At 34.3% G+C, this 27742-nt stretch overlaps 1 protein-coding gene across 1 annotated transcript; it reads right to left on the minus strand.

The window, feature by feature from the left end:
• Positions 1-27276, minus strand: PROS1 (protein S). Its single transcript, XM_026700758.2, has 15 exons — positions 26855-27276; positions 20487-20644; positions 19815-19839; positions 17967-18053; positions 15931-16053; positions 15687-15818; positions 14578-14703; positions 12847-12968; positions 11847-11965; positions 10017-10206; positions 7583-7750; positions 4618-4786; positions 2584-2735; positions 1310-1526; positions 1-423 (listed from the first exon to the last, which is right to left on the minus strand). The coding sequence occupies exons 1-15, from the start codon at positions 26937-26939 to the stop codon at positions 242-244; spliced, it is 2055 nt and encodes a 684-aa protein (XP_026556543.1). The 5' UTR covers positions 26940-27276; the 3' UTR covers positions 1-241.
• Between the last annotated feature and the right edge of the window lie 466 nt (positions 27277-27742).

The raw sequence follows: 27742 nt of genomic DNA on the forward strand, positions 1-27742 counted from the left end.
GATGTTTCCAGCTTTTATTTTTCCAAAACACATGTAAAGTACAAAATATGATAACTAAAAAACTAAAATCTTGAAATGACATCAGCAATGCTATCCTGATGAGAGGTTAACCTTGGTTCTGTCCATTCATGTTGGACATATTTTTGAAATGTATATGTTCAGAAAACAGATTATCAGAAATAAAACAGCATTTACAGTTCAATCCATTTTGTGCAGAACAACCAGGGTTTTCCTGTAGATTTTAAAAATCAGAAGGTAAATCCATGACTTCAGGTCTCCGTTGTAACAGTAGTGGGCAAGAATGGGATCTAATGTCATTCTGTTTGGAAATGGCTTCATCCAAATCCAACTCTCTATCATTAATTTTCACCTCCATGCAGCCACTGTAAAAAACTGTAACTGGAGTTGCCTCAACTGGAACATCTGAATAAAACACAGAATAGTTAATAGTAATTCACACATTAAAAAACAAATTAACAGGATAAAAATGTTTAAAGAAAAATCATATTTGATATGTGAGTCAAATTCAGTATTTCTGAAATAATTTTGTAATCATTTTAGTACAATTATTATCAGTAATAAAACTGGTATCAAAACATTCTTGATGTCACATCATGATATTAGAAAAAGGGAATCTATATTTCTGATTAACTCTCATAGTTAATCGTATTGGTAAAATATACTTACTGATTTGATAGAAGCATAGAATTGTTATTACTGAGTCTTACTCATAAATCTGAGATAGTATCCATAAAGGAGATCATGCTGCAGATGGATATGTTTCTTAGGTAGTTTAGAAATTCAACCTAAGAAATCAAATAGGCTGTTCTCTTTAGATAAATTCACTACAAATGGGTTGTAGAAAGCCCAAAATGTGGATGTGTTAGTGCAGCTTCACTCTCTGATAATGTATTATAATTACTAGTTCATCTTTCCACTGACAGAAACTTTTAAACGTTGTATAAGGAATAATTTCTTTTAATAAGAACCACTAAGAATTGCATAACACAAAATGTGAAATCCATGCCTTATATGTTGAACCACCTTACTCTACTATTTCTTAACTGATTTTCTCAGGGCTATGCTGAACTATGCACACAATTAAATAACTTTATTGTCTAGGTGAAAAACTGAAATTTTATAATTTCAAGGCTGATTTTTATGTATTTTTTCAGAATTTCATGGAAACTCATCCCACCATAAGTTGGTGAATGTTGGAGTGGATTTGTCTAAAGCCTGTCTTCTTCACATGTCTAGAAGACTGTAATCCTATATGCATTTACTGAAGGTTACTAAGAACAAGACTTACCAGGAATGCCCCCTAGGTAGGTATCAACAGATTTATTAATTGCTTGTTCAAGGATAGAGAGATGATGTTCTGAATAGGTGATAACTGAATATGAATCAGCTGTAAGTTCAAGCTGCTGTCTACTTATCTTGAGTCTGAGTTGCACTCTTTTTGAGGTACATAAATTTCTTGACTCTAAGTGAGCAACAATGACATTCTGAATAGATACAATGATTTCCTGGGATTCAGAAAAAAAAATAAGATGATAATCAATTTCAGTTTGTATTTCATTTTTTTCCATATCCAAAGAAGCTTTAAAAGCCTATATAATAAATACAATAGCATCACGAAATAATACAGAAAATGCATTTCAATTAAGTGAAAGAACAAATACTAGAAATATGAATATTTAAATACTAGTGAAAATAATTCAATGAATGTAAGTTTCATAGCTGAATAAATCAACTTATCTTTCTTAGTAGCATTTCAATAAATCATATGAAATAATTAAATACAAATTTACAATTTTTGCAGCCCTGATCTGCTGCTTTAACGCTTAGCACTAACATTCTTCAAACTATTTTCTAAATGTAAACAAAATAATTTTTGACATGAAGAACCATGTTTCCACAAATATATATCATCTTACAGCAGATGGCTTACTTTTTTAATCAGAAGCATTCAGGGTTTTATTAAAATATCAAGATGGCAGAAAGATCAAAGTCCTGTCCAATTTGTTGCATGCATGCATACAGTCACATTTTACAAGATGGACGGCCATATAAATATGATACATGAATAAATAAATGCCAGGACTTCAAATTGTGCTGCTGAAACTGTCATCTTAACTTTTTTGACCTCCATCCTGCAGTCACCGCTTCTTTTAATTATCTTTTCATGAAAACTGTGCACAGTAAAGACATACATCAGAAGAAGATTTCTTATAGAGATCCACAGATTTATTTCAAACAAGGAATTACCCCATGGACATTTTGAATGATGTGACTAAGGAGAGGGAATGAGAAATTTATCTCAATCTCCCTGGGGTTGGTGAAAAAGATAAATTTATGCTTGTCAAAATCAAACTAATTATACATACATCTAAACATAATTACCTCTCAATATCTTATCTGGCTTAAGCTAGGGAAAATTCTACTGAACCTTGGTGGCATCAAATTGTCACAGCAAAAGGACTGAAAAGTTTCCTAGTTATTTTTCCCCTGTGTCATGGAGGTACTAGATACCTAGATTAATTTTCTCCATCAGGCATTCATACGGTGGGAGCAAAAAAGTACCTGTACATTTGTTAAGTTGGAATCCACAATAGACAAAGCAAGAGGAACTGTTTCACCTGAAACCAAGGCAAACATTACTCCAGTGTCTGTGGATGGACGGATAGCCATTGTCACATTTATTAACCAATCATCTGCGTTGCCTGATTTGTTATCTGTTTTACCAGAAAGCAAGAGAAAGGAATGTTGTCAGCCAGTTAAAAAATAATCATTTATTCTCACATTTCCCACATACAAAAAACCCTTTGAAACAGATTATTTTACTTTTTCCTGAAACATATATTTTTTAAAAATGTATTGTAACATTGTTATAAGATTTTTTTTTCCAAAAGAGAAACCTTATGTATTTCTCTATTCTGCCTTAAACTGGTAAGTAGATTCAATATAACTCTTGAAATATTTGCCAGCTCATATATTTGCAATATTTGCAGAAAAGAGTGCTCTATCATAAGCAGCTTTCACCCATTAGCCTGGATAGATAGATCATGACAACAGTTTAGGCCTATAGCTTTGAAATACCTCTCAAATCAAAATGTTTATTGTCAATGCACAACATGTGTACAATGAAATTGAAATGAGCCTCCCTTGGTGCAGCCCACCCCCCCAAAATACATCTCAATAACTCATAAATGAAATAGACTTCCTAAACCCAAATAAGTAATAATTAACACTCATTCCCATATACCTATATGTATGTGACATTATATTATATTACACTGGTATGAACATTTGCACGTTGCGCTGGCCCTGCAAATCTATCATATTAAACCTAATTGTGGTGTTTTGTTGCATTTAGAAGTCTGACAGCGTAGGGATAAAAACTATTTTTCAGCCTATTCGTTCAGCTGGCTATGCTTCTATATCTCCTGCCCAATGGTAGGAGAGTAAAGAAGTGCTGACCAGGGTATGAATCATCCCTGAGGATTTTCCTCACTCTGCTGAGGCAGCAGATCCTGGCAATTTTGTCCAGTGGTGTCAGGGGACAGCCCATATTTTTTTGTGCTGTGCTCATCACCCTCTGTAATGCCCTTTTCTGCTATGATTTACAAGGATATTTGGGCTGAAACACCTACCTTGTAGGCAAGACTCCATTTTCAATACAGCTATAACAGTCAGTTTGCAACAGCTAGTAATAAAACTATCAAGCTAGAAACTGGGACCCTATGATTTGTAACCCCAGATAGCTGTGAAACAGCTAACCCCAGATAGCTATGAATTGGGTGATCTTGGGCCAGTCATTCTCTCTTGCCTGTAGGAAACAGGCAATAACAAGCTACTTCCAAAATCTTGCAAAAAAACAAACCAAAAAACAACACCTTCAGATGTTATCATTCTTGGACCCAGATACTTCAAGGCACAGCATCTTATGTTTGGATTACTGTTTAGATCTGCCTTTGAAGAATATTCAGAAACAAAATGTTGCAGTTCAAGTACTGACAAAGAAAACCAATTCAACAAACAAAAGCCACTTCTTTGGTCTCCTATAGACCCATGTTACCTGGTAAAATTCAAAGTGCTGTCACCTATGAAGCTTATGATGGATTCTGGCTATTTTGTGGACGTTCTGTTCCAAATAGAATCTGCCCATTTTGTACATTTCAATGGAGAAGGCATGTTATAGATACATATCTATCACAAAGCTAAGGATCCTAGAGAAGGTCTGTCTATCTGGTTGCTAAGAGTCAACAGTGGTACATGATAAGTCAAACAATCAGTTAATGAACCTAAGGGAGCAAGGATCAGAAAAACTGTCTGGTCCATGATTGGTCCAGCCTTATGGAATACTTTGCCCCAATGTAAAATGATACCTTCCCTATTAACATTTAAGAAGAAAGCAAAAACAACTCTCTTTATCAGGCTTATTTTGGGAGACATGTTTTGCAATACTGTATATTTAACAGTTTTATGATATTATTATTGTGATTATATAAGTATGTATGTATATATAGACACACCTATAGATAAACATGCACCAATACGATTCAGAGTTTATGATTGGAGGATGGCATTGAAATTGTGTCAAACAAGCAAGCTTACTGTAGCTAATGTGAAACTTTGCCATGCCAGTGCCAGGGTAGTAAGATCCCTTTCCAACATTTATTAAACAATGTTTGCTTTGTTTCTCTTGAATTAAGTCTTTTACACCAGAGGTTCCTTGATTTAGCAAGTTCCAACCACGAATACACCCATCCAAACGGGGGTTAATCTGTAAAAAAAAATATTATAGAACTGATTACATCATTCCAGGAATATTATCTGAGACTGGAATTTGCATTGGATTTGTTGATACCATTTGCATTTTAAAATATTGACAAGACAGGTATAAATATACATAACTTTACAGTAGTTCAGATTACTATTACTAGGAATCTACTTAAATCTCTATGCTAGCACTTATTTCTTTCTCTTCAAATCATACTCTATTAGTTCATCATTTTCACAACTTTCAAAAATTTAATTAGTATTCATTAGCTACAAAAGATGACAAGGAATTTATCGGAAGGTGGATGAATAGTTTCTTGGGAAGAACAAATTAAGTAGCTTTGCAGAAAATCATGCAAAGGTCTTTTTCTTTGTAGATACAGGCAGTTGTCATTACCAAATGATAATTGGGATTAGGAACTTCATAGCTAAGCAAAAAGATCATAAGGAGTGACATTATGTGATCATACTGATTTACAATGGCAGCCCTTGCAGTTCCAATTGCTGTCAATCGGCAAACCCTGCACAGTCCCTGTTACATGATTTCTATTTGTGATCTTCTGCTTGCTTTCCTAGTGACTTTGCTTATCAGAAGCTGGCAATGGAAGTCACAAATGGTGATCATGGGATTTCAGGATGCTCTAATGTCATAATTGTGAGATGTTTGCTGAGTACCCAAATGATAATCATGTATTCGCAGAGATGCTAAAATAGCCACAAGTACAAGTAGTTAAGAACTCTTTGTTCATCCCCCATTGTAACTTGGGTTATTGAACAAGTGGAAAATATACAAGGAAATACTTGCATCATAAAATTACGCAAGGTAGGCAAAGAAATAACAGGGGAATTTAGCTAGCCAATCTTGTGATAAAAAGTTCGTAAGCCATTTTGCAAGCTATCTATCTGGGATATTTAAAACATTTGCTAAAGAAGTGTGTTGTGCTTTTAGAGTTGTGAAACATTTCTTTCAGATGTTTTGCACGGACTTTTTACAGTAACTATACATGCATATTATAAATAGTCTGTGCCCTAGCAGGTTACATTTTTAATTGTTTTCAAAGATTTTTCATTGATTTAATCTAACTCATTAATCTATTAAACAGTGGCATACTAACACAAAGCAATGTTAAAAAGCTTTCCATAACCAAATGTTTTTCTATTTTCATATAATGAAATCCTAAGTTTTGGTTGTTTTTATGACATCAACACTAAAATATAGTTTGAAGTATGACTTACTAAGGTGATAACAGCTGTCAGTATATGCTTAAAGTTCTGATGATCTAAAATTACATATAACAATCTCTTTTGCAGATCAGGTTTTATTCTAACCTTTGGGGATATAATTCTAAGAGTCACTTGTTTTCCTGGTTTAGGATTCCATAAAGCCATGTTTCAATATTTTCCATGTACACCATTTGTTCATTGAGGAACAACTGAGTCCCACAAAAATTTGGAATATGACAATACATGATTGGATTCCAAGGGAAGGGATATAAAGAATTACTTTCAGTGTAACACTTGCAAACACAACTGACAGCTGGGATCAAACATTTCTTTTTGCTGAAAGCTAGATGCGATTTCTGCATGTCAGGCAAATAGCCAACTAATGATAAGTTAGAATTTATGTGCACATAAATTTTTTGTCTTTTGTAGAAGTTGTAAATGCCCATTTTTTGTGTGAAAAAAAGAAAAATGAATTATCATCAAGTTAAAAATGTTGCAAAGCAGATAGCTCAGTAGATAAGCCTTGAATTTTCAACGTGGCTACATTTTCAAAATAGAATCTCATAAGCAATACATTCAAACTTATTTATGTTTATACTCTTACTTCAGGCAGGATTAAACTATTATTAATCTTTTCTGCCATTTCATTATGTTACTAGCAACTCTGCCCTTTATTTTCCTCATTGAAGTAAGAAGCATATAGTTTTCTTCTCTAGAATAGTAGTGTCTTTATAAAGAGACATCTTTTTTCCTTTTTTCTTTCTAATAACAAACACCCGTATTGCTTTTTTACAGCTATCTCATAGAATGCTTAAAACTGACAGTCCTTCTTTCAACTATAATTTACTTCCAAATTACTGCAGGACAAATACTATTCTAGCTCATGAAAATGTATTAGTAATTTCACTACAAGTGCTAGTAAAAGAAAAAAAAAAGAACCCTTTAAGAAGCTATAACACTTAATTGGATACTTCTTCAAATTTATTTCTTCAGGACAGATTACTCCAGTCCTACTTATGCATGGAATAACAGACAATACCTGTGAGTTGAAAGTTATGAAACAATATGATGATGAAGGGAAAAAAAGCTAGGGTTTTTTTTCATCATTGTTTGAACTCTGATCCTGCTTGGGGATCAGATCATTTTATAGGTGTCATGTGAATCTAGGAGGCAATTGATCCTCAAATAGGTATGTATATTTAATATATGTGTATAGATATGTGTGTACATGTGTGCATTTCACCACATTCAACCTTTCATAGTCCTGGATTCTCTAGAAGTGTTCTGGCAGTGATTTCCTGGATTCTCAGGTAAAATAATCATGCTATTCAAGAATTCAAGAAATTATAATCAACACTTAGTGAGAACATTAGATTAACAAGATTCTAAAAATAGTAGGTGCAGTTTAGTATTACATTTTTATTCTAAAAATGAATTCCTAAACTTGATATTATACAACATACACATAATATCTCTATAAGAACAATGAGTTTTAAAAGAAAAAAAAATCCAAACATTAATTGCTATACATAAATTTACTGCACTATGATGCCCCAGCAAATGCTACAAAAATTACCAATTTAATGAGACTGTTGCCCCTTCTGCGAGGGACTCCTGCAATGTAAACTTTTGTGTCCAAAAAGCCATTGGAAAGCTTGAAAAGAGGACTTGGGTTATTGATGTTCATCACTGCTTCTTTCGCTATTTTCACACTGATGCTATGCTCTAGTTCTTCCACGGAGATCTAAATATAAAAAAAGGTATAGGAAGTATATAAATGCTGATAATCTTTTCCAATCCAGCAACCATGATGTGTGTGCAGTAAGGTCCTGATTTGGTTGAAGGGATTCACATAACTGGAGCAACATTTGCTAAAAACAAATTAGCTAGTATAACATGCAACGGCACAATGCGGTTTGTGAGATCCCATGGGCCCTTAGCATCCTTTCATGTATCCATCCAGAACACATGCATTGCTTTAGTATACTGATAAATATAACCAGACCGTTTGAATTAGTTTAATTTCCCATAGAAGGCAAAAAGGAGTGAATAGGGTCATCTAAGCAGGACAAGGGAGGTAAAATCTAGGTGGAACTCTGGAAAGTGGAAGGATTATGATGGAGGAAAGTGATAGTTAGCCACCCTAAGATAGATGGCTGATGAACTTTTATTGTTTTGGGAGAGCAGTGGTAGTTGATAATCCTGAGCTGCACCAGACAGTGTTATCCTGTTAAAGACTTATTGTCTGGGCCAGGAAATGGAGCAAAGCATTATTGGGGGGGAGAAGTGCTGAAATTGGGAACTGCATCTGGTACAGAGGGCTCTCTACTTTTACCAAGCAAAAAAGTATTGCAGAATATCTTGATTATATAACCATCATAACCTGTGACCAACTGGACTGTTATGTTATTACCAAAGAACTGCTGGTGTTTGAATGGGTATAATTCAAATATTTTTTTAGAGAAAATCAATCCCCAAACTTTCAACATGCACTTATGTTAACTTAGGCATAGATAATGACTTTCTAATTATTGTCCTCAGTAGATAGGTTATTAATTCAGACTCTGAAAAATACTTTAGAGAAGTATGTACAGCAGTGGTTCCCAAACTTTTTCGGTCCACTGCCCCCTTGGTGCTACAAACTCATCCTTGGTGCCCCCCACCCAGGGGTGGGATTCAAATTTCTGTGGGTGTGGCCTAATTTGAGGGTGTGGTTTGCTGGTCACATGACTGGGTAGGCGTGGCTTGCTGGTCATGTGACTGGGTGGGCGTGGCCAGGTGACTGGCAAACCAAATACAAGTGGTCCTCACTTAATGACTGGTTGTTTAGCAAGTGTTCTAATTTATGACTGGCCTCCCCAGAGCTACTTGACCAGTTTTTGGACTTTTGACAGCTTTAGATCAGGGGTCTAAATCCCACCCCTGCCTGATCTCTCTCTCTCTCTCTATCCCACCAATGCCAGAAAGCCACTGTCAGTCAAAATTCATATTAGTAGTCTCCGGGATTTAAAATTATGAGTATTAAAAAGGGGGGCATTTTAATCTCTGGGGGAATGATGTTCCAGAGAGACAGAGCCACTACAGGGAAGGCCCTTCTAGGTGCCACCAGATTTATCTCCCTCAGTAATGGGACCTGCAGCATTCCCTGCCCTCCCCGCGCTAATGGGTTGGGTAGATGTGACCGGTAAGAGAAGTTCCCTCAGATAACCTGGTCCCAAGCCATGAAGGGCTTTAAAGGTGACAGCCAGTACCTTGAATTGCACCAATATTGGCTACCAGTACAGTTCCCGCAGGAGAGGTAAAACGTGCACACTGGGGTCTGCACAAAACTATGTGGACCGCTACATTTTGCACCAACTGGAGTTTCCGGATGTTCTTCAAGGGCAGCTCCATCTACAGCGTGTTGCAATAATCAAGACAGGAAATGACTAGGGCATGTGAGTAGGGACCGTTGGTCCAAGAAAGGGTGTAACTGGTGCACAACCTGCAGTCGTGCAAAGGCCTTCCTGGTCATGATCGCCACCTGCTCTTTGAGCAGGAGTCGTGAGTCCAGTAAAACCCCTAGATTACGCACAGGGTTGTTTGGGGTAGTGCCATCCCATCCAAGGCCAAAGGTGGCAATTCCCCCTCTGTCAATGAACCCCAAACCCAGAGCACTCCATCTTGCAAGGGTTTAGTTTCAACCCGTTGCTCTCCATCCAGCCTTTAAATTACTTTAATTTAAGTTACTTTAAATGCTAAAGTAATTCTAAGAATAAGCAATGAATGTCTGAATTATTTTTATATTTAAAATCTTGATGGAAATCCTGACTTATGATTTAAAGTATAATAAAACACATACAATTATTTCATTTAAACAGAGTTACAGATTATACTACAAGTGTATTACTTTAAAAAAAAGGCTTATTTCATAAAGCTGTTTATCTCTATATGTTTAGATTATTTATATGGCTTTTCAGTTCACAATAGTGAGACTGTTTTCAGGTTCTCATTTGCTGAAAAAGACTTACCATGTGCCACAAGCCATCATTAATAGCTTTACCACCACTTGTTACTTTTGTCCCAAGCTCATTTTTGAACTGAATTTCAATCTTTCCTTCACGCAGTGCAAGTAGAAACCAGGCTGTACTGTTTATGGTTTCAGCATACAGTATCACACCCTCTTTATCATAAGTCCGGAAGTCAAATTCTGCAGAAAATCTGAATTGAGAAAAGGGCAAGCCTAAAATGTATGCAGCAGGAAGACTGTATATATACATAAGAATGTAGTTATACCTATGCCAATATGATACATGGCTCAAGATAAAACAAGAATTGCTTAATGAACATGAGAATTTTTCATGATTAATGCATTTGCAAATAACTTGAAAAATAAAAAGTGATCTCAAATAAGAAGGAGGGACCTGAGAAAGATAAAATATGAAATGCACACAATCAAAAATAATTTATTAGTGTGTATTTAAAAATTGTTATTCAAGTATGAAATGTACACAGCAGAAATTAAAAACTGTATGATAAAATGGGTCCAAAATTTTAAAGCTGTAATAACAATGGAATAATGAACTAAAGAAAAATCAGTAAAATACACGATGCTACAATGTGATCAAAAATTTGTAAAATACCTTTACAAAAGATATATAGGCAGTCCTTGAGCCCAAAATTTCTGTTGCTAAGTATGACATTTAAGTGAGTTTTGTCCCATTTTATGACCTTTCTTGCCACAGTTAAGTGAATCAATGCCCTTGTTAAATTAGTAATACCGCTGTTAAGTGAATCTGGATTCCCCATTGACATTGTTTGTCAGAAGGTAGCAAAAAATGATCATGACTCCAAGACACTACAGCTGTCATAAATTTGAGTTGGTTGCCAAGCATCTGAATTTTGATCACATGACCATGAGTGTGAGGAACGGTTGTGTGAAAAATTATCACGTCATTTTTTTCAGTGATGTTGTAACTTTGAATGATCACTAAATAAACTGTTGTAAGTCAAGGACTACCTGTATAATTCCGTTGATTATTTTCAGAACAAATGATACAATGATAAATATTGGAAATGCCACAAGAAAGAAGGAACGTTTTATTGCATGCAATGATTATGTAAAAAGACTCAAAAGTATCAAAAAGAAATGCACCAAAGCATCCAGAATTTTTTTTAAAAAAATTGAATTAAGATCACATTTTTTATTAGATATGTGTCCAGAAAATATAAATGAGGTATGCTATCAGCAGCAAGAATCAATTTGACACAACAACGGAAAAAAGAAATTTGCTGTAAATATATGATTGGGAAATTAAAATTGGAAAATATGTAGCAATGGAAAAGTTGATGGTGTGTGTGTGTGTGTTTGTGTGTGTGTGTGTGTGTGTGTGTGTGTGTGTATACATACACACACACTGCAGAAATCTACCCAAATTAAAGCAGGAATTACAAACACACACACAAAACATAGCAAGGTAAGCAATGACACAGAATATGATTTTTGAAATAAAAGATAGCATTAGAAATAAATAAACTAATTCAAAAAGAAGTCAATAATAATGACAATGTCCAAAACAGTGTCAAAATATTTAAACAGCATTACTGATTTTTGAAAAAAAAAATGAAGTAAGGTGGGAAAGAAGAAAGCTGCTGCCAACTATATTTTATTTGTTTTATTTTATCTATTTTATTTTTGGTTTTTGCTCTTTTTATTGTTTTATCTACCAGAGACAATGTTACATAATAAAATACAATTAACCAGCATTGATAAAACTGCCTAGAGCTCATCACATATGCTCATCACAATAGCCTAAGCAAAAGAACTTCATTTATCTACATGCTTACTTATATCTACTTACCTTGTAACTTCTGGCAATCTAAACCTTAAATACAAAACAGGGATTCCAATGAATTGTTCTGCCAGATAAAGTAACTCGTAATTTTTTTCAAGATTCAAAGGGAGACAATTTGGTATAGTCTAGAAATAACAGGCAAAAGAAACATTAGGTAATGATTCTTCCAAACTCCTCTTCTCCAAATCTATCTGCCATTGTTGAGGCCTATTATTAGTATGTAACCATTCATATAGTTAATATTTTCATTGTTTTCAAAAAAAATTTGCAAGGTTAGAGGGAAAAGCAGGGCAAGAGACATTTAACCATATATTGTCAATTATAATAACAATCATTATAATATCTCCTATTCATACTTGTTGCAGAAAAACTAAAAATTTCATTGATCCTACTTCCTAGTACCCTGGCCTGAATCTAAATCAAGCACCCTTTATTTGCATTGTTTTTTTAAGCCATCCAATTGTTTATAGAATGAATAATGGTTGCCTAATTTTGACTATAAGTTGGACTCAGGTCCTATTGTTTCTTTTATTTCTTTTATTTTTCTTATATGTATCCATGTATTCATAACTATGTTTTTACTTATACCTATTATCTTGTAAGCAATTGACAAAAATAAATAAATAAATAAAATAAATAAATCCTGACTTTATAACTATTCAGTATTTTATTATGGTTAATGACAATACAATATCTAAACTATATTTTAGAATGTTAGTCATAGAAATCTTAACCTTTTATCTGAGCATCTTTAATCATCTATTTATAAAATAAAGTCATCCAGCTCAATCAATGTGACTTTATAAGATATAATTAGAGGATCCTGTTTTGAAATTTTAGAGGAAAAGAAGAATATAAATCTAAGTAATAAAAATAAGTTGCTTTGAATACAGGGAGAGAGAAAGTTATGAATAGATCAATAAATAAGATAAAGTGCAGAAATGGATGGTAAAAGATATTTAGCTGTCTCCTTGCATCAAGAAAAATAAAAATAATTATATTTCACCTCACAAGTCATCATATCCTTGGAAAGCTTGAAACCTTTCTTGCCATCACAATAGCAAGTGAAGCTTCCTGGAGAATTGACACAGATTTGGGAACAAGTGTTTTCAGCACATTCATCAATATCTGCAGGGAAATGGACAAAATGAATCAACTGGCAGAACCTCTGAGAATCATGCATAAATAATATGGAATTGAAGAATTGAAAGATAGCACAAATGCATATTTAGGTGGCACCTAAGAATTTATGACTTATAAAAAATGGATGCAGGTACTCTTCTATTGCATTTAAAATAATCAGCTACCAGTTAAACCAAATGCCATCAACTTGATGCCATAAATATCAGGTTTTCAGTTTTAGGCCAAAAATAATAACAACAACAAAGACTTATTGAATGTTTGATAGGATGCCATTACTATCCATTTATCTTGGTAAGGCCTCTAGTACTACATTTTCATGATTTTTAAAATGAAATTGTAATGTTTCAAAGACTTATTTTCATTGTATCCAAAAGATCCTTTACTGATAGACTGCTTTAGAAAAGACTGCTGTTTCCAAATTACAATAACTGAAGCTTTTTTTTTCAAAGTTCGCTCAATAAATAAGCAACTAGAAAATTTATTAGTAAACAAATACTGTGGAAAAGGCTAACTAAATGAGTAAAAATCACTGAACTGAGGTATTCTTTCTAAGGAAATTGCTGGATATGGACAAATGTAAATAATGATAATAAATATTTATTGTTCAATAATCTACAAATCAGAGTTTTATGCTATTATTATATTACATATTAAATCAACAACATCTTATATATAGTGTTTGGAATGTAATATACTGCATATATTCATTCTCCTTATATACCAAAAAGCAGTTCAATTCATAGATGTGTACATATTCAAATTCTGAATATTTGAGAAGCCTTGAAAAATAATTTTCCAGAAAGAAAATGTGAGCTGACCAGGGCAAAATATCGTCTTGATGAAGCAAATTGAGTTCTTTATTGTATTGACCAAACACAATCAAGAATTTAGAGGCACATGACAACGTGAAATGCAGCATTAAAACTTAAAAAAATATCTTATTTGTCTATCAAATTTATGTGCTGCCAATCTCGTAGCTCGGACAAATCTGAGTAGCTTACATCAAGACAAAACAATTGTGCAGCACTTATGAATATAAAAATGAATTAAAATTAAAAATACAAAAATAAAACAAGCTAAAACAGGGGTTTGGAAGAGAGATGCGGGTTGCCTTTTCTCTTAGTGTACCAACCACCTCCAACCAGCAGCAACTTCTTCAGGACCCCATGCCAGTAGGCACAGCCAGATTTTAAGGCTTTTTCTGAAGGCAGAATGCCCCTTATACAAGGTTCTCTTTTGGCCTTTCTCAGGCTGGAGATTCCTGGTACCATAAAGAATTAGGAATAAAGAATACTCTTGGAAAAATAAATTTAATGATTTTTTTTGGCTCAGAATTTCATCATTTCCTAACATTGATAGTCTGCTGTCTGTATGTTTGATGTACGTGTGATTTTAATTTTTGCATTTTAGATATCAATAACGTGTGTGTTTTATAAGAACCTAGGCATGGCATATTTCTATAACATATATTTTATAACATGAAACTTACACGAAATCAAAATAACAATTATCTCTATAGAAAATTATAGTAAATTCTCTACAAAAGACCAATTAGTATTTTGTTTAGGAATCTATTTAAAATAAATATATATACCTTCACATTTCTTTGTAGTTGAATTGTAGAAGAAACCAGTTTCACATTCACATACATACTTCCCAGGTGTATTTTTGCACTTTGCTGTTCCACAAATGTTTTGATAAAATATGCATTCATTCCTGTCTATACATATAAAATGTGCATTAATTTCTCCAAAAAGGGAATTGTTACTTTTCTGTTGAATTTTATACAATGGAATGAAGATGGAAAAGTTCTGCAAATGTTAACTAACCCCAAGAAATTATGGAAAATATGAATATGTAAAACACAAACAATGCAAAAGTTAACAGAATGTGACGTTTTACTAATGGTAAGGATTTTATTCTCAAATGTTCATGTAATTGTTAAGGATTGTTATCTCATTTTCCACATTACTGCTAATTTAATTTTCCATGAACTGTCTAAGAGAAGTTTCTTTCATGCGCTCATTCTATGTTAGGTTTTTTAAAATTCCATTAATATCATCTAGCGTGGACTATAGAATAATAAAATGCACAATCCTATATGTATGGAAAGTATTATGTTTAAGCAGGGGTTTGTTTTGGAAGTATTAATTCAATATAATTATCCTTATCCATAGCCCAAGATTGGGTGAAGGAAAATGAAGTTTTGTAAGCAAATCATCTTTAATCAAAGCCAGAACTCATATAGTTATCCCTCTCCTTTCTTTGATCCTGATTCAATTTCATGTAAGTATAGACTAAATTTGTTAGCAAGCGTGGTAGATTGTCTAAAGCGCAATGTCAACATGCTAATATACTAGTTTTTCATTGTATTAATGGATAACTTATGAATTTGGTCATTTATGATGTAGAAGTTAGAAAGGCTCGTGGCTTCATGATAGGGTATGGAGGGTAATTCCAAATATAAGACTGGTACAAATCTTGTCTGAAAGCTGGAGTGCTATTGTTGACAACCTTAGTTTCACTCAATATGAAAGTTTCCTATGTTCCCATTTAATGTTCAAACAAGTTACACTGAAATCTGCTTGTATAGCCATGGGCACTATGATTGATACAATTTGGCCTTTTTGTCTTATTTCATAATATAAATTGAGCTTTTGTTTCCAGTGTGTTGTCATTTGTACTTTCTGACTTTTTCCTTACCCTTGCAGCCCATTTTATTTGACTGTATATAATAACCATCTTCACAGTAACAGCGGTAGCTTCCAGGAAAATTAACACAAATTTGATCACATCCTCCATTTTTATTTATAGGGTCATCACATTCATTTATATCTGGTGGTGAAGAAAAAACAATCTACTGTCATATGCTGAACTGACACATGTATATTCAACATGAAAATATATGATGAAAAGATATGCCCTGTTATCAGTTTAGTGACCATACCTTCTTCACATTTCTCTCCTTGCCATCCAGGTTTACAAATGCATGTAAATGTGGCTTGTCCATCTCTGCATTCTTCATAACCATCCACATTGCATGGCAAAGGTTTACACTGGTCTGGTATTACTGTAGGAAGATTACAGAATCAGAAAAGTGCTAATATTATAACTGCTCTCTTTTAATTCTGTTTCTTCATTTTCATCCTAAAAAAGAAAGGACTTCAATGACTGAAGATAAAAGTCCTACAGATGCAATTTAAATTTTTGTTGGACTTTCATCTTGGTCTCAGATGCAGTGCAGAATAAACTTCTGATCTCTTTGTAAGTGAACACTTGCCCATTTACTGAATTTATTTATAAAATTTTCTATGTAATTACAGAATTATCACAATTTATAAAATTAACATTTTAAAATCTCATAAAATATTTTATTGAGTAAAAACATAATACCAAATAAATAATCTGTTCTTATTCTCCATATAAACTCAATTAATCAAAAAGTTTGGCAGAAAAGTTTTCTTTCTTTCTTTTTTCACTAGTACTAGCTAGTTTTGGCAGAAAAATTGTTTAAACCTCTGCATGGAGAAAATCAGGGAGGCAAAATTGCTACCACTAAGAAAGATGTTGTTTGTCCTTGATATCTCCATTTCAATTAATGATAGTTATCAACAGCAGAATTCCCTCAGCAGGATTATATAAGCAAAGTAGTTCCTTTGTGGCATAAATCATTTCAGATTTTATATACCAAACTAGCAATTTGAACTAGGTAATGTAAGGTAGCCTGTGGGTGTTTAAAATCAAATCTCACACCAGGATATTAAACATTCTGTTCATGTGAAAATCCTAAACTCTTATCAACAAAGTCCCTTACAAAGTACAACAAATGAACTGAAAGAATGCTAGAACATACCTTATATCTATGTTTTCAAACTGGGCAACTTTGAGGTAAGTGGACTTGCTGACTCGCTAGGAATTTCTGGGATGGAAGTCCCCACATCTTAAGTTGCCAAGTTTGAAAAAAAAACACATATTATATGAATAAGTATTTGCCCAGGACTGGTCTTAGTGATTAAACCCGCTAGAAATGAAATAAAAAGTCCATGCTACTTTAGCCTAATGGATCCTTTGTGACAAAGCTGAGTGAAAGAGAATTCTCAGACATCCTTCCTCTTAGAGAAGTCATCAAACCACAATGTATTTGTAGATTATGCTGAAAATAAAGAAACCACATTTTGGCTCAGTGAATTCAGTCTGTGTTAACCGGCAGCATGGAGTCATACAAAATGTACTTGTCAAGTGCTCTGCTAAGGCTACAAGCAAATTTGTTTCATTACAAAATGTTTAAGCTAGAGGTGCCTTAGTAATCAATTCTTAGATTTGTGTTTGCTTTATTTTTCCTGTTGTCCCAATAGATTGGGCTATGACAAAGCACAATTGAGGAAAAAATGAACATCAAGCAGAGAACTGACTCTCACTAGAGACTATTTAGCAAGATAATATGCTCAGGCATGCTTATCACTGATTCCATCCCCAGAGTATTTAATGACAATACAGAACACATCAAGGAAGAATGAATTAAGAACACAATTTTAATTTGAGATTGCACAAACTTTAGTGCAGCAGTCCAGTCCTCAGGTAAGACAATTAAAAATGATTCCCTTTAGGCCTTATCTGTTCTTGTGGATAAAAGACAGAAACAGTTACTGAAGAATAAAAATATAAATTGTTCTTTGGATCTTTTCAATTTCCTTATGTAATATGAAGGAAAACCAGGATATAATTTCATCATTAGATACAAACCCTTTACAAGAAGAAAAGTCAAAAGCAAAAGAACTTCACTCAAGTTGTTCCCCACCAATACCTTTCATAGACTTTTCATGCATGTATTAAAATAAATATTAAAATAAATACTTCCCACTGTTGCACAGGACTAGGTAAATACAGTATATCGATGCAATCAATTGCATTACTAATTGCAATTCTTTTACATAATAGTTTCCATCTTAATTCAGAAAGCATAAAATGTGTAAGAAATCTTACCTGTTACACAGGACCGCAGATCAGCTGGAGAATCTGGAGTCAGTGATGGCGCTCTGAAAATTCCAGTTCTGAATAAAGCCAGACAGTCTGTGAAAGCATCAAGCACCTGCTTATTGACATGCAATCACCACTAAAAACAACATCACATGGTGCAGGGCTTCCTGGACTATATACCTTCTCATTCAAGTTGTGGAAATGTGCATTTTAAATGTATTATTTAAATGAATGAAGAAGTTTAATCAGTTTTTTTTTCTTTACAGAGAACAATTTGATGCTGAGATTTAATGGACCATGAAATTTACAATGCTGTTCTACAATTCAGTCAGTTTTTTGACAATTTCTGACAAAAGGGAATTGAAAAAATGATAACAAAACCAAGGCCACCAAGGAGTTCAAAGGGAGTTTCTTATATTCTGTAAAAATTGAGCTGGGTTTTTTATTTGGCCAGCATTTACACAATATTATATCTTTTAGTTTTATTATGAATGCAGATAATTTTAATTTCACATGGTGAAAAGCAAATACTCTGAAGCACATCTGGCTGTTACCAGAACAAGAGATGCAAAAGAGGGTCACTTCTAACCTTCTACTTCAATCAAACATTAAAAAAGGAACAAAAAATATAAATTGATGGCAGAATAAATATAACTTCCATTTGATATATGGAAGTAGCCTTATTTTTTTTCATTGTGCCTTCTTAGCTTTACTATAATAAATTAGAAGGTTTTGAACTATATGCCTATTCATTTGTTCTATACACCTTGTTATAATCCTGATACTTCATGCTTTGTATATGCTAATGTCTCCACTAATAATTAACCCATCTCTGCAAAAACAACAGATTGAGAGAAGGAACAAAAAATCAACATTGCAGTTACTTTTACTTGGGGTATACCTAGAAAATTTAATTCTTATTGGGAAAAAAAATCATACAAATAAGTCTATTTTGACTGTCATTTGTATTATTTATTTAGTATTGTAAAAATAGAAATAATCGCATGAGTCTATTTGTTGTCCAAAATATGTAACAAAGGCAAAGATGTTGCATGGAACAGCATCAATTCTACCAGGCCCTGGTATGCCCATTTCAGCTCAGAAATGTACTAGGCTCTATGTTCCACCATTTTTCAGGCCCTGCACAGTCATTTGCGCTCTTCCTTTGCTGTGAGGGCTTACGTTTTAGTGTGATAGTGTGACATATAATTAAACTGCTAAGCTACTGCCATTGGTTCATATTGAAGAAATACGTGCCCATATTAAAGTAACAGAGAAACAAAGAAAAGTCTTGATTATAGAAAAATAAAACTGTTCAAGGATATATCTGTGCTGCACTCTATGTGATAAAGAAAGCTGATAAAATTATAAAGAAGATATTCTTTTTTATAGTTTATTTCAACCAAAATTATATAACTAGATAATGAAGTGTTGATTAAATAATACATTAACAAGTTAGTAATGGGAGTTAACTAAACTTTTGTAACAGAAATGAACAGAATCACATTGCAAAGAATATGCTTTTGGTTTCAGCAAGTGTTCCAAAATACTGTAGTTTTAGATCAGACTCTACAGTGCCATCCCAACTAGATAACAAATGATATTATATGACACTTTTTTCTTTCCTTAATATATATAGGTGCCATTTTGTGTCAGGCATGGGACTTTCATAACAGTCAATACTGGAACTGTAAAAACAAAAATTGGATCATAAAATCAGCACTAATTAATTCAATAAATCAATAATTCAATAATCAAATTTTTACTACAATAAAAATTGTTGATGTTTTTAAGTTTCATTAAAAAAACCTCTGTTACTAAATGTAACAGTTTTTTTAAAAAAAGTAAACTTACCTAAGTATCTGGGATAGAAATAATCCTGTTTTTTAAAAAAAGAAATTAATTAGAATGTATATGAATTGATGAGAAGTACATATGGTTTGTTTAAAATAATGACTTGATTAATAGCTGGACTTTAAGGTTATAAAACATAGTTTTCTATATTTTATGTTATTAAATATTATAAGCCTTATCTGTGCTTTTTAACGTAAATAAATGGATGTAACAAACTATCATTTTGAAAATGTATGAACTAAAAACAATGTTCAGATATTTCACAATAATAACCTGTTCACTGAAACCCATTTCGTTGCAATGCCATAGAACTTATGGGTGGTCTGGTTTGTAAGAACCAGAACAGCTCTGCAGAAAATTGCCCATGGACCAAAGGGGCATTCTAGGCTCACAACAGTCCCCATGAACTCCCCCCTAGCAATCACAATGAAACATCCCAGATCTGATCCACAGAAAACAATGTAAGAAGAAGAAGGAAACTGCTAATTTCAAATTGAAAAAAATGAAATATGACTTTTGATTGCTTCAACAATGGTGACCCCAATATCACAAGGATAAATATTAAAAATGGATACATTTGTGTAACATGATTAGGACAAAATGAGGATGAGTTTTCTGCCATGATTATTTTAATTTTGGGAAACAAAACACCAAAGGTCAGAGAGCTCTTACCGTTTCGGGGTTATTTTCAAAGATTTCCCTGGCTTCTTCTCTATTGCAGTATTCTTCAATACACTCCCTCTCCATATTCCCCTGCTTGCTTTCTTCCACAAAAGAATTTGCACGACGTTTTCTGACCAAAAACTCTGAAGCATGATTCTGAGATAAAACTAAATGAAAGCAAACGTTTTGTATTAACCACCTTTTCTTGTGTCTTTTCCTAAGTCAACTAAAAAATATGAAAACACAGAATTCCACAAATTCACCATAGCTACTTTAGGTTAAATTATTAAGAATACGTCTTATAAGCGACTATTTTTAAATTTACGAAGTGGATATAGTAGTTCCTTTATATAGCTCATTCTCTATTCTCAAGAATCCCTGCAGACTTTGGCCTGTTCCTTGAACACTTATATGAATTCCACCTCTGCTTTTTTCAATACTCTCTGTGATGATGAACGCCAGAGAACTCAAACATTTGTCTTTTATGATAATTTATATGAATAGCACTTGGTTAAGATCAAACTATGAATTTGGCTTATTTTCCTTCTTGAATCAATACGATTCTTATTTTGCTATTTTTAAGTATACCCAAATTTATTTGCACACAAATGCTCCTTCCTTTAAGACATGTCCTTCTGCATTCCCTCTTCAGCAGATTTTTTTTTAAAAAAGAGCACTTCAGGCAGTCTTTAAATTTGCTATATGCATAAATGCCATAGTCAATCACCATTTTCAGTAGAATGTGTATAGCCCTTTGTGTTAGTTTACATGAGTACTAAGTGTCATAAATGTGCCATGGTGTTAAAAGTGTAATTTTGCATGAAACCTTATTGCATAAAAATCCTGAACCCAAACACCATGCTGTATGTATGCTATATCACAATCATTATTTTTCTGTTGATAGTACTTTTTCTGGGCATAGTCAATGTGGATCATGGCCACAGACCCCCAAGAATTAACTCAAGATTTAAATCTTAACATTTCTTCAAGCCTTCGCAGACATCTTCTGATGACATCATGGTCCCCCAAGGGTCTGCAGACCACAGCTCTAGGGAATAGTGTATATAGATGTAGAATACTTAAGTTTTGTTTTATGAGAAATAGAATTTAGCAATAGCACTTAGACTTATATACCACTTTACAGTGCTTTACAGCCCTCTCTAAGCACTTTACTGACTCAACATATTGCCCCTAACAATTTGGGTCCTCATTTTATTGACCTTGGAAAGATGGAAGGCTGAGTCAATCTTGAGCCTGAGGAAATTCAAACTGCCAAATTGGAGGCAGCAGAAGTAGCCTGCAGTACTGCATTCTAACTACTGAGTCACTACGGCTCATGAAATGATCTAGTTATAATGTATTTATTAAACTTTTAAAATATTTTGTTAAATTTATTCTTGGCTGAAGAAGCCATAGTTGAGAAAATCTCTTTATCATTCCTATTTTGTTTTTGTTTTTATGTTTTCCTTTTCTAAATCCCTCTTTAGTTATTGCAAACAAAATATACATAATAAAGATTTGAATTCTGACTGAATCTGTGACTCTCATTTTGAAAGCATTTCAAGGAGCTCAGGCATTCTTGTGTTCAGTTTAGCTACAGCAGGAAAACTGATGACCACTTCCCTTTACTCATGGGAGCATTTATCTGGAGGAAAATAGGTGGTTGTAGTATTCATCAAACAGGCTGTTCCAAGACTTGTGGAAAGGTAAAAGAGCAATTATTGGAAGAGAAACTCGTTCATTTCTGGAGTCAGAGAGGTCAACACATCACATCTCAGGCATGTATGCATTTGTTTGTGCTGTATTACACAGCACAAAGTATGACTTGCTAGTAATTATATAGAGGTCTGTAACTTTTATTAGAAATTGTTTTTAATAGAAATAATTATTTTCTATATAGTTCTGTTGCTTACAGGCATTAAGATTAAAAAAAAACATTGTTTCAAATGAAGTAATTTAGATGCAGAATGTGCATTTTTCAAATCAGTAAAACACAGGCAACCTTATTGTTTATTTGTTGTTACAAAAATATACCTCTTTTCTTCTGAAAGTGCTAAAACTTGCAGAAAGGAACTAAGAATTTCAGCAATTCTCCCTTTGGTGAGTTATTTTGCCTATCATAGTAAACAACAGAGCAGAAAATCCTTTTGATTCTAAAGTTCAGAGAAAGAATTTGAATCAATGCATACATAATCCCTCGAGAGGCTTTAATGTTACTAAATCCAGATCTTGATAACACTCCATAGCTTTTAAATGTTCCAAGGAGAAATTTCATCAGCATATGTTACTCAGGGAGGGCGAGGGAGAATATCTGTGCATCTAAAATGTAGCACCTTAAAGCTTAATACAAGTATTACAACCTATGAGTTTTTGTGAAGTACAATCAATCTCCTTTTTATTTCTTGATGTAAAAATGTTATTTGGACATGAACAGGGTACATTTTTATCCTATTATTTTACTAGATGGAAGCAAGGATACAGAAGTTATCTACATCATTAGCAACCGTAATATTACTGTTTCAACTTTTGTAGTATTATAGATTTCTACTTTATCTCAAATATAAAATTCTATGTCATACCTCACATTCTCCATATGGGTAGAAACTATTTACCATTGTAGTTAGTCGCTGAGTTGTGTCTGACTCTTCAAGACACTTTAGGCCTCCCCATCCTCCACTGTATCCCGGAGTTTGCTCAAATTTGTGTTCATTGCATCAATTACATTATCCAACCTCTCATCCTCTGCCATCCCCTTCCCCTTTTGCCTTCAATGTTTCCCAACATCAGATTCTTTTCCAATGAGTGCTCTCATAACATTATAATTAGATAAGAGAATATAGCAATATCACTTAGATTTATATACCACTTTACAGAGCTTTATAGCCCTCTCTAAGCAGTTTACAAAGTCAGCATATTGCCCCCAACAATTTGGGCTTACATAGTGTTTATGATAACAGCAGCTCAAAGCTTGTGTCTAAATGCTATTATGCACGGGATTTAGTTTCAATTATTGTATTCAATTATTTATGAAATCTGAACGCCACCTGATTCCCAAGATCATTGAATACCTTAAAAAAGATCATCATAATTTGTGAAAAGGTAAAATCAGCTACATCCTTTAGGGCAGGGGCTGCCAACCTTTTGGACCTCAGGGACCACCGAACTCATACTTTAAGATCCCAGGGACCACTAACTGGTTCTGTGGGTATGGCCTAATTTGTGGGTGTGGCTTGGTGGTCATGTGACGGCTGGGCATGGCTTGTAGGTAAATATTATATTTATATAAATATTGAATTTTTTATAAAAAAAGATCAACTTTTACCTAAAATCAGGCAAAGCAGGCAGGCAGATTGAGTTGCTCACACAATCACAGATTCATTCAGAGATCTATCCTATCTGCCATCAGCTAGCTCAGTCTGTCACATAAAATTTGCTTGCAAGCAAAGTCATAAAATTTGCTAGCAAGCAAACTCACAAAATTAACTCACAACATGCCATATATGAAAATATTGATTTTTTTTTATAAAAAAGAGCTATTTTTGCAATTTTTACCCAAAATCAGGCAAAGCAGGCAGATTGAGTTGCTCACAGAATCATTCAGTGATCTATCTATCTGCCATCGGCTAGCTCAGTTTCTCAAATTTGCTTGCCGTGAGTCTGCACTGAATTTGCTTGCAAGCAAACTTTCAGTCCTAAGGGAAGATCTAAAGACTGGCTAGAAAGCGAGAAATCCAACCATTTTCTGCTTCCTAGCTAATCTAAATCTGGCACAGCAGAACAGATGATGGTCAGAAAAAGAAAAATAGCAATTTCGCAGGCAAGTTTGCTGGGTAAGGAGTGAGTGGGTGGGGAGGGGTGGTGCATCCTTGTATTTCTGCACAGCTTGGATTAATTGCTTTGGGGGGATGCTCTGGGGGTGAGATTTCTCTGTGGCCCACCAAAATTTTCTCACGGCCCACCGGTTGGCGATTGTTGCTTTAGGGTCTACTGCTTTAGCATCCATCCAAGCAAGTTAACTTGTACCAGCTGCTCTCTGGCAATGCCACAAAACCTTTCAGTCAACTAAAAATGTCACAATGCTGAGGACAGAAGGAATCTGTACACCAACACAGGAAGTTGGAAATTTAGCTTAGTAAGATTTTCAACCAATGAGTTAATATAATAATGAAACAAGCAGCACAAAATATGCTTCTGATAATAGCTGTGATTATTAAGTTATATGTATACAAGTAGTCCTCAAGTTATGACCACTCATTCAATGACTTTGCATAGTTATGACAAGTTTAATTAATGGTATTTATGACCTTTGGTCCTTGAAGTTCTAATTATAGCAGCACCTTCTCCAGTCATGCCATTTGTGAATTTCTGTGCTGGCTTTCCACAAGCAAATCAATGGGGAAATTGGCAGACACGGTTGCAAGTCATTCCCATAAGTCAAACACCTTTTCCACTTGATAATCCCAGATATGGAGGAATCTTGTATTCCACAGCAGCCCTGTCCACTAATATTCCATATTGTGCATGCTGGTAGTTCCAGACAGCTTGTCCATAGCCTAGACTGCAAATGAGAGTTTAATCCAAAATCACCCCATTTTCCTTTTACCTATATTGTTTTCATCTAGCCAATTAGGCAGCATAGATATCTAGCTTAAAGCTTATTTATAACACTCAACAGGCTAATTGGCTTATAATAAGCAAGATCTGTTTGATTTTACTTTTAACAGATGTTGATCTTCATTCCTAAGGTATTATTTGACTTATGCAACAAAGATAACTGCAACACCTTTAGACCTACCAATCAATATTAACAAAAGGGGACAAAGTTTTCTCTTGGACATTTTCTTATATTTAGCTGTGTTGATAACTTGGTAATCTCAGAGTCTGTAACTAAAGAGGCCCACATGCCAAGTCTGAAGCAGTTCTGAGGAAGTTCAGTGGAAGTTAGACTTCTTGTCCTTTATTACCATAAGATTACGAGTAGTCTGGTAAATAATGGGATGAAGTATCTCAGTGTCCATGAAATCTGTAAAGGTCACATGTTCCATACCTTCAATATGTTGAAATTGTATCTAAACATGAAAGTTTCCATACAGATTGCTAGAACATACTTAAGCCATGGATTTCTCTCTTTTTTCTTTTGCTAGAACATACTTAAGCCATGGATTTCTCTCTTTTTTCCTCCGTAATTAATTTGTAAAATTGTTATGGAATGAAATAAGGAAGGGGAAAACAAGCAAAACTATATTACACTGAATGAGGGAAACTGTGGGCTGCTAATGAATCTGCTTTCATCTCCTAATTTAACCTAAAATTAATATGTTGAAACTTTCTGTCTTGCAAAGTTGAAGGGCTTATTCAGCTATCCTAGGGACAGCAGAAAAGTATTCAGACATGAAATCTGCTCCCCTTAACTCTTCTGCATCTGTTTCAAGTCCACACAGTCACCTGATTACCCTCAGGGTAATGAATAACAAAACCTAACCTTTTTTACATCTAGCGTCTGTCTCTAATTGTATGTGAATAAAGAACACATTACTTTACCACCAGACTCTGGAAAAGCTAAGCATGGTTTAAGCTTGTGTAGATGGGCATGTATAGAAGACAATGTTATGAGGATAGGAAGAAACATGTTTTCAGTTAAGTTTACTGTAGATACAAATGATGAAAGGTAATTTATCTCTAAATAGGCTGCATGTGTTATTTAAATGTATTTATAGGAAGACATAATTAAAAAAAAAACAATTTGCATCCTCTACATAAAATACTTGTTTAAACTTTTCATCACAGAAGTGATTGTAGTTTTTTTTAATACTTTTATGATTTCACAATACCCCCAATGGCCCCCCCCTTTCTTTTGCTGGGTTTAGAAATTTCTCTTTCTCTGTCATTGCAATGATAATTACTCAGTCTCCTGCAGTTTGGCCTTATTACAAATATGATTGCTTATAGAGATGGAAAAGATACTTGCTTAGTGAAAATTAAAAAGCTATTTCAGATCTTGCAGAATTTAAAGGCACATCAGAATCTCTAAGACTCAGACATTCCTGGCAATAAGGAACCACATCCATCTAAGCCAGCAGCGCCATAAAATAAAACAATGTCCCATTAAACTTCGTAATATTTATTTTATTGAGTAAACGTACAAGTAATCAAGTTGCATCCCTAGGAATTCGAAGGGCACAGAATTCTTTTCACAGAAGAGGCTATACACTACAATATGTCGGTATATAATTATTTCCGTTACTATTCCTTACAATCTCTTCCAGTCCTGAAAACAGCTTGAGGAAGACAGCACAAAACAGGACTCAATTAACTAAAAAAACGCAAGCCCCACTGAACTCTATCGAAAGTTGGAAAGTAGACCAATTTTTACTTACACGTCCTTGCCTCTGAAGAGGAGATCGCGATCGTTGTAATAAAGAGGCAGTAAATAAGCAGGGAAATAATGTCCAGGAATCTCATTCTGTGAAGTTGACAGTTAGTAGGCTAACTGGGTCGGCGTATTTCTTTCGGAGCTAAGAAGCGGATGCTGGCATCTGCTCTCAGTTGCTGTTCGGTTGTTCGCACGATGCCGGGAAACGAGGACTGGTTGGGGGGTGGCCTCATTCGAAGGCAAGACAGTTCCTGGAAGCGGTACTGTCCATTTCAAGCGGTGGGTAAACAGGAAGGCCGAGGGAAGGACATTATGGCACTGACCCAGAAGCTGCTGAACCTCCCGGCGGGGCTGGTCTCTAACCATTTGCTCAAAAGGACCCTGTGTGTCTGTGTCCTTGCGTGAGTGCGTACGACAGAAAGGGGCAGAGAGGAGGCGAAATTGCGTTTTTGGTTGCTTTCTTCCCAAGGCCCGTTGCCAATAACGCACAAAGGGGCATTCACCTTCAACTGGTTCCTCCTTCCAAAATCAAAGCTGCCGTTTGGCTACCGTGAGGTTGTATTTGCACAGTGCACTAGAAACGAAGCCACTATAATTTAATGCACGTGAGATCCCAGCCTCTATGGCTGATACTGCAGCTCTGTTTTATGCAATCTCAAGACAACTGCTTTTGCTGAATAAATCGGTAGTGCATTTAATTTTTTGGAAAACGTGTCACTGCAATTTTGCAAATAAAGCCTTTTGAAGACTATCTTCCAAAAACATCAGTGAATTGCTATGTATGACTTTAAAAGAATTACTATGTTAACTAGCTCAGTCTTGGCTTTAATTACATATTACAATTGAATTCTGACTAGAGATAGCTTATTGAAGAACAAGAAAGAAATCTGCA

The sequence above is a fragment of the Pseudonaja textilis genome, chromosome 7, assembly GCF_049901715.1.
Source record: "Pseudonaja textilis isolate UNSWEBS1 chromosome 7, rPseTex1.2, whole genome shotgun sequence".
Taxonomy (NCBI): domain Eukaryota; kingdom Metazoa; phylum Chordata; class Lepidosauria; order Squamata; family Elapidae; genus Pseudonaja; species Pseudonaja textilis.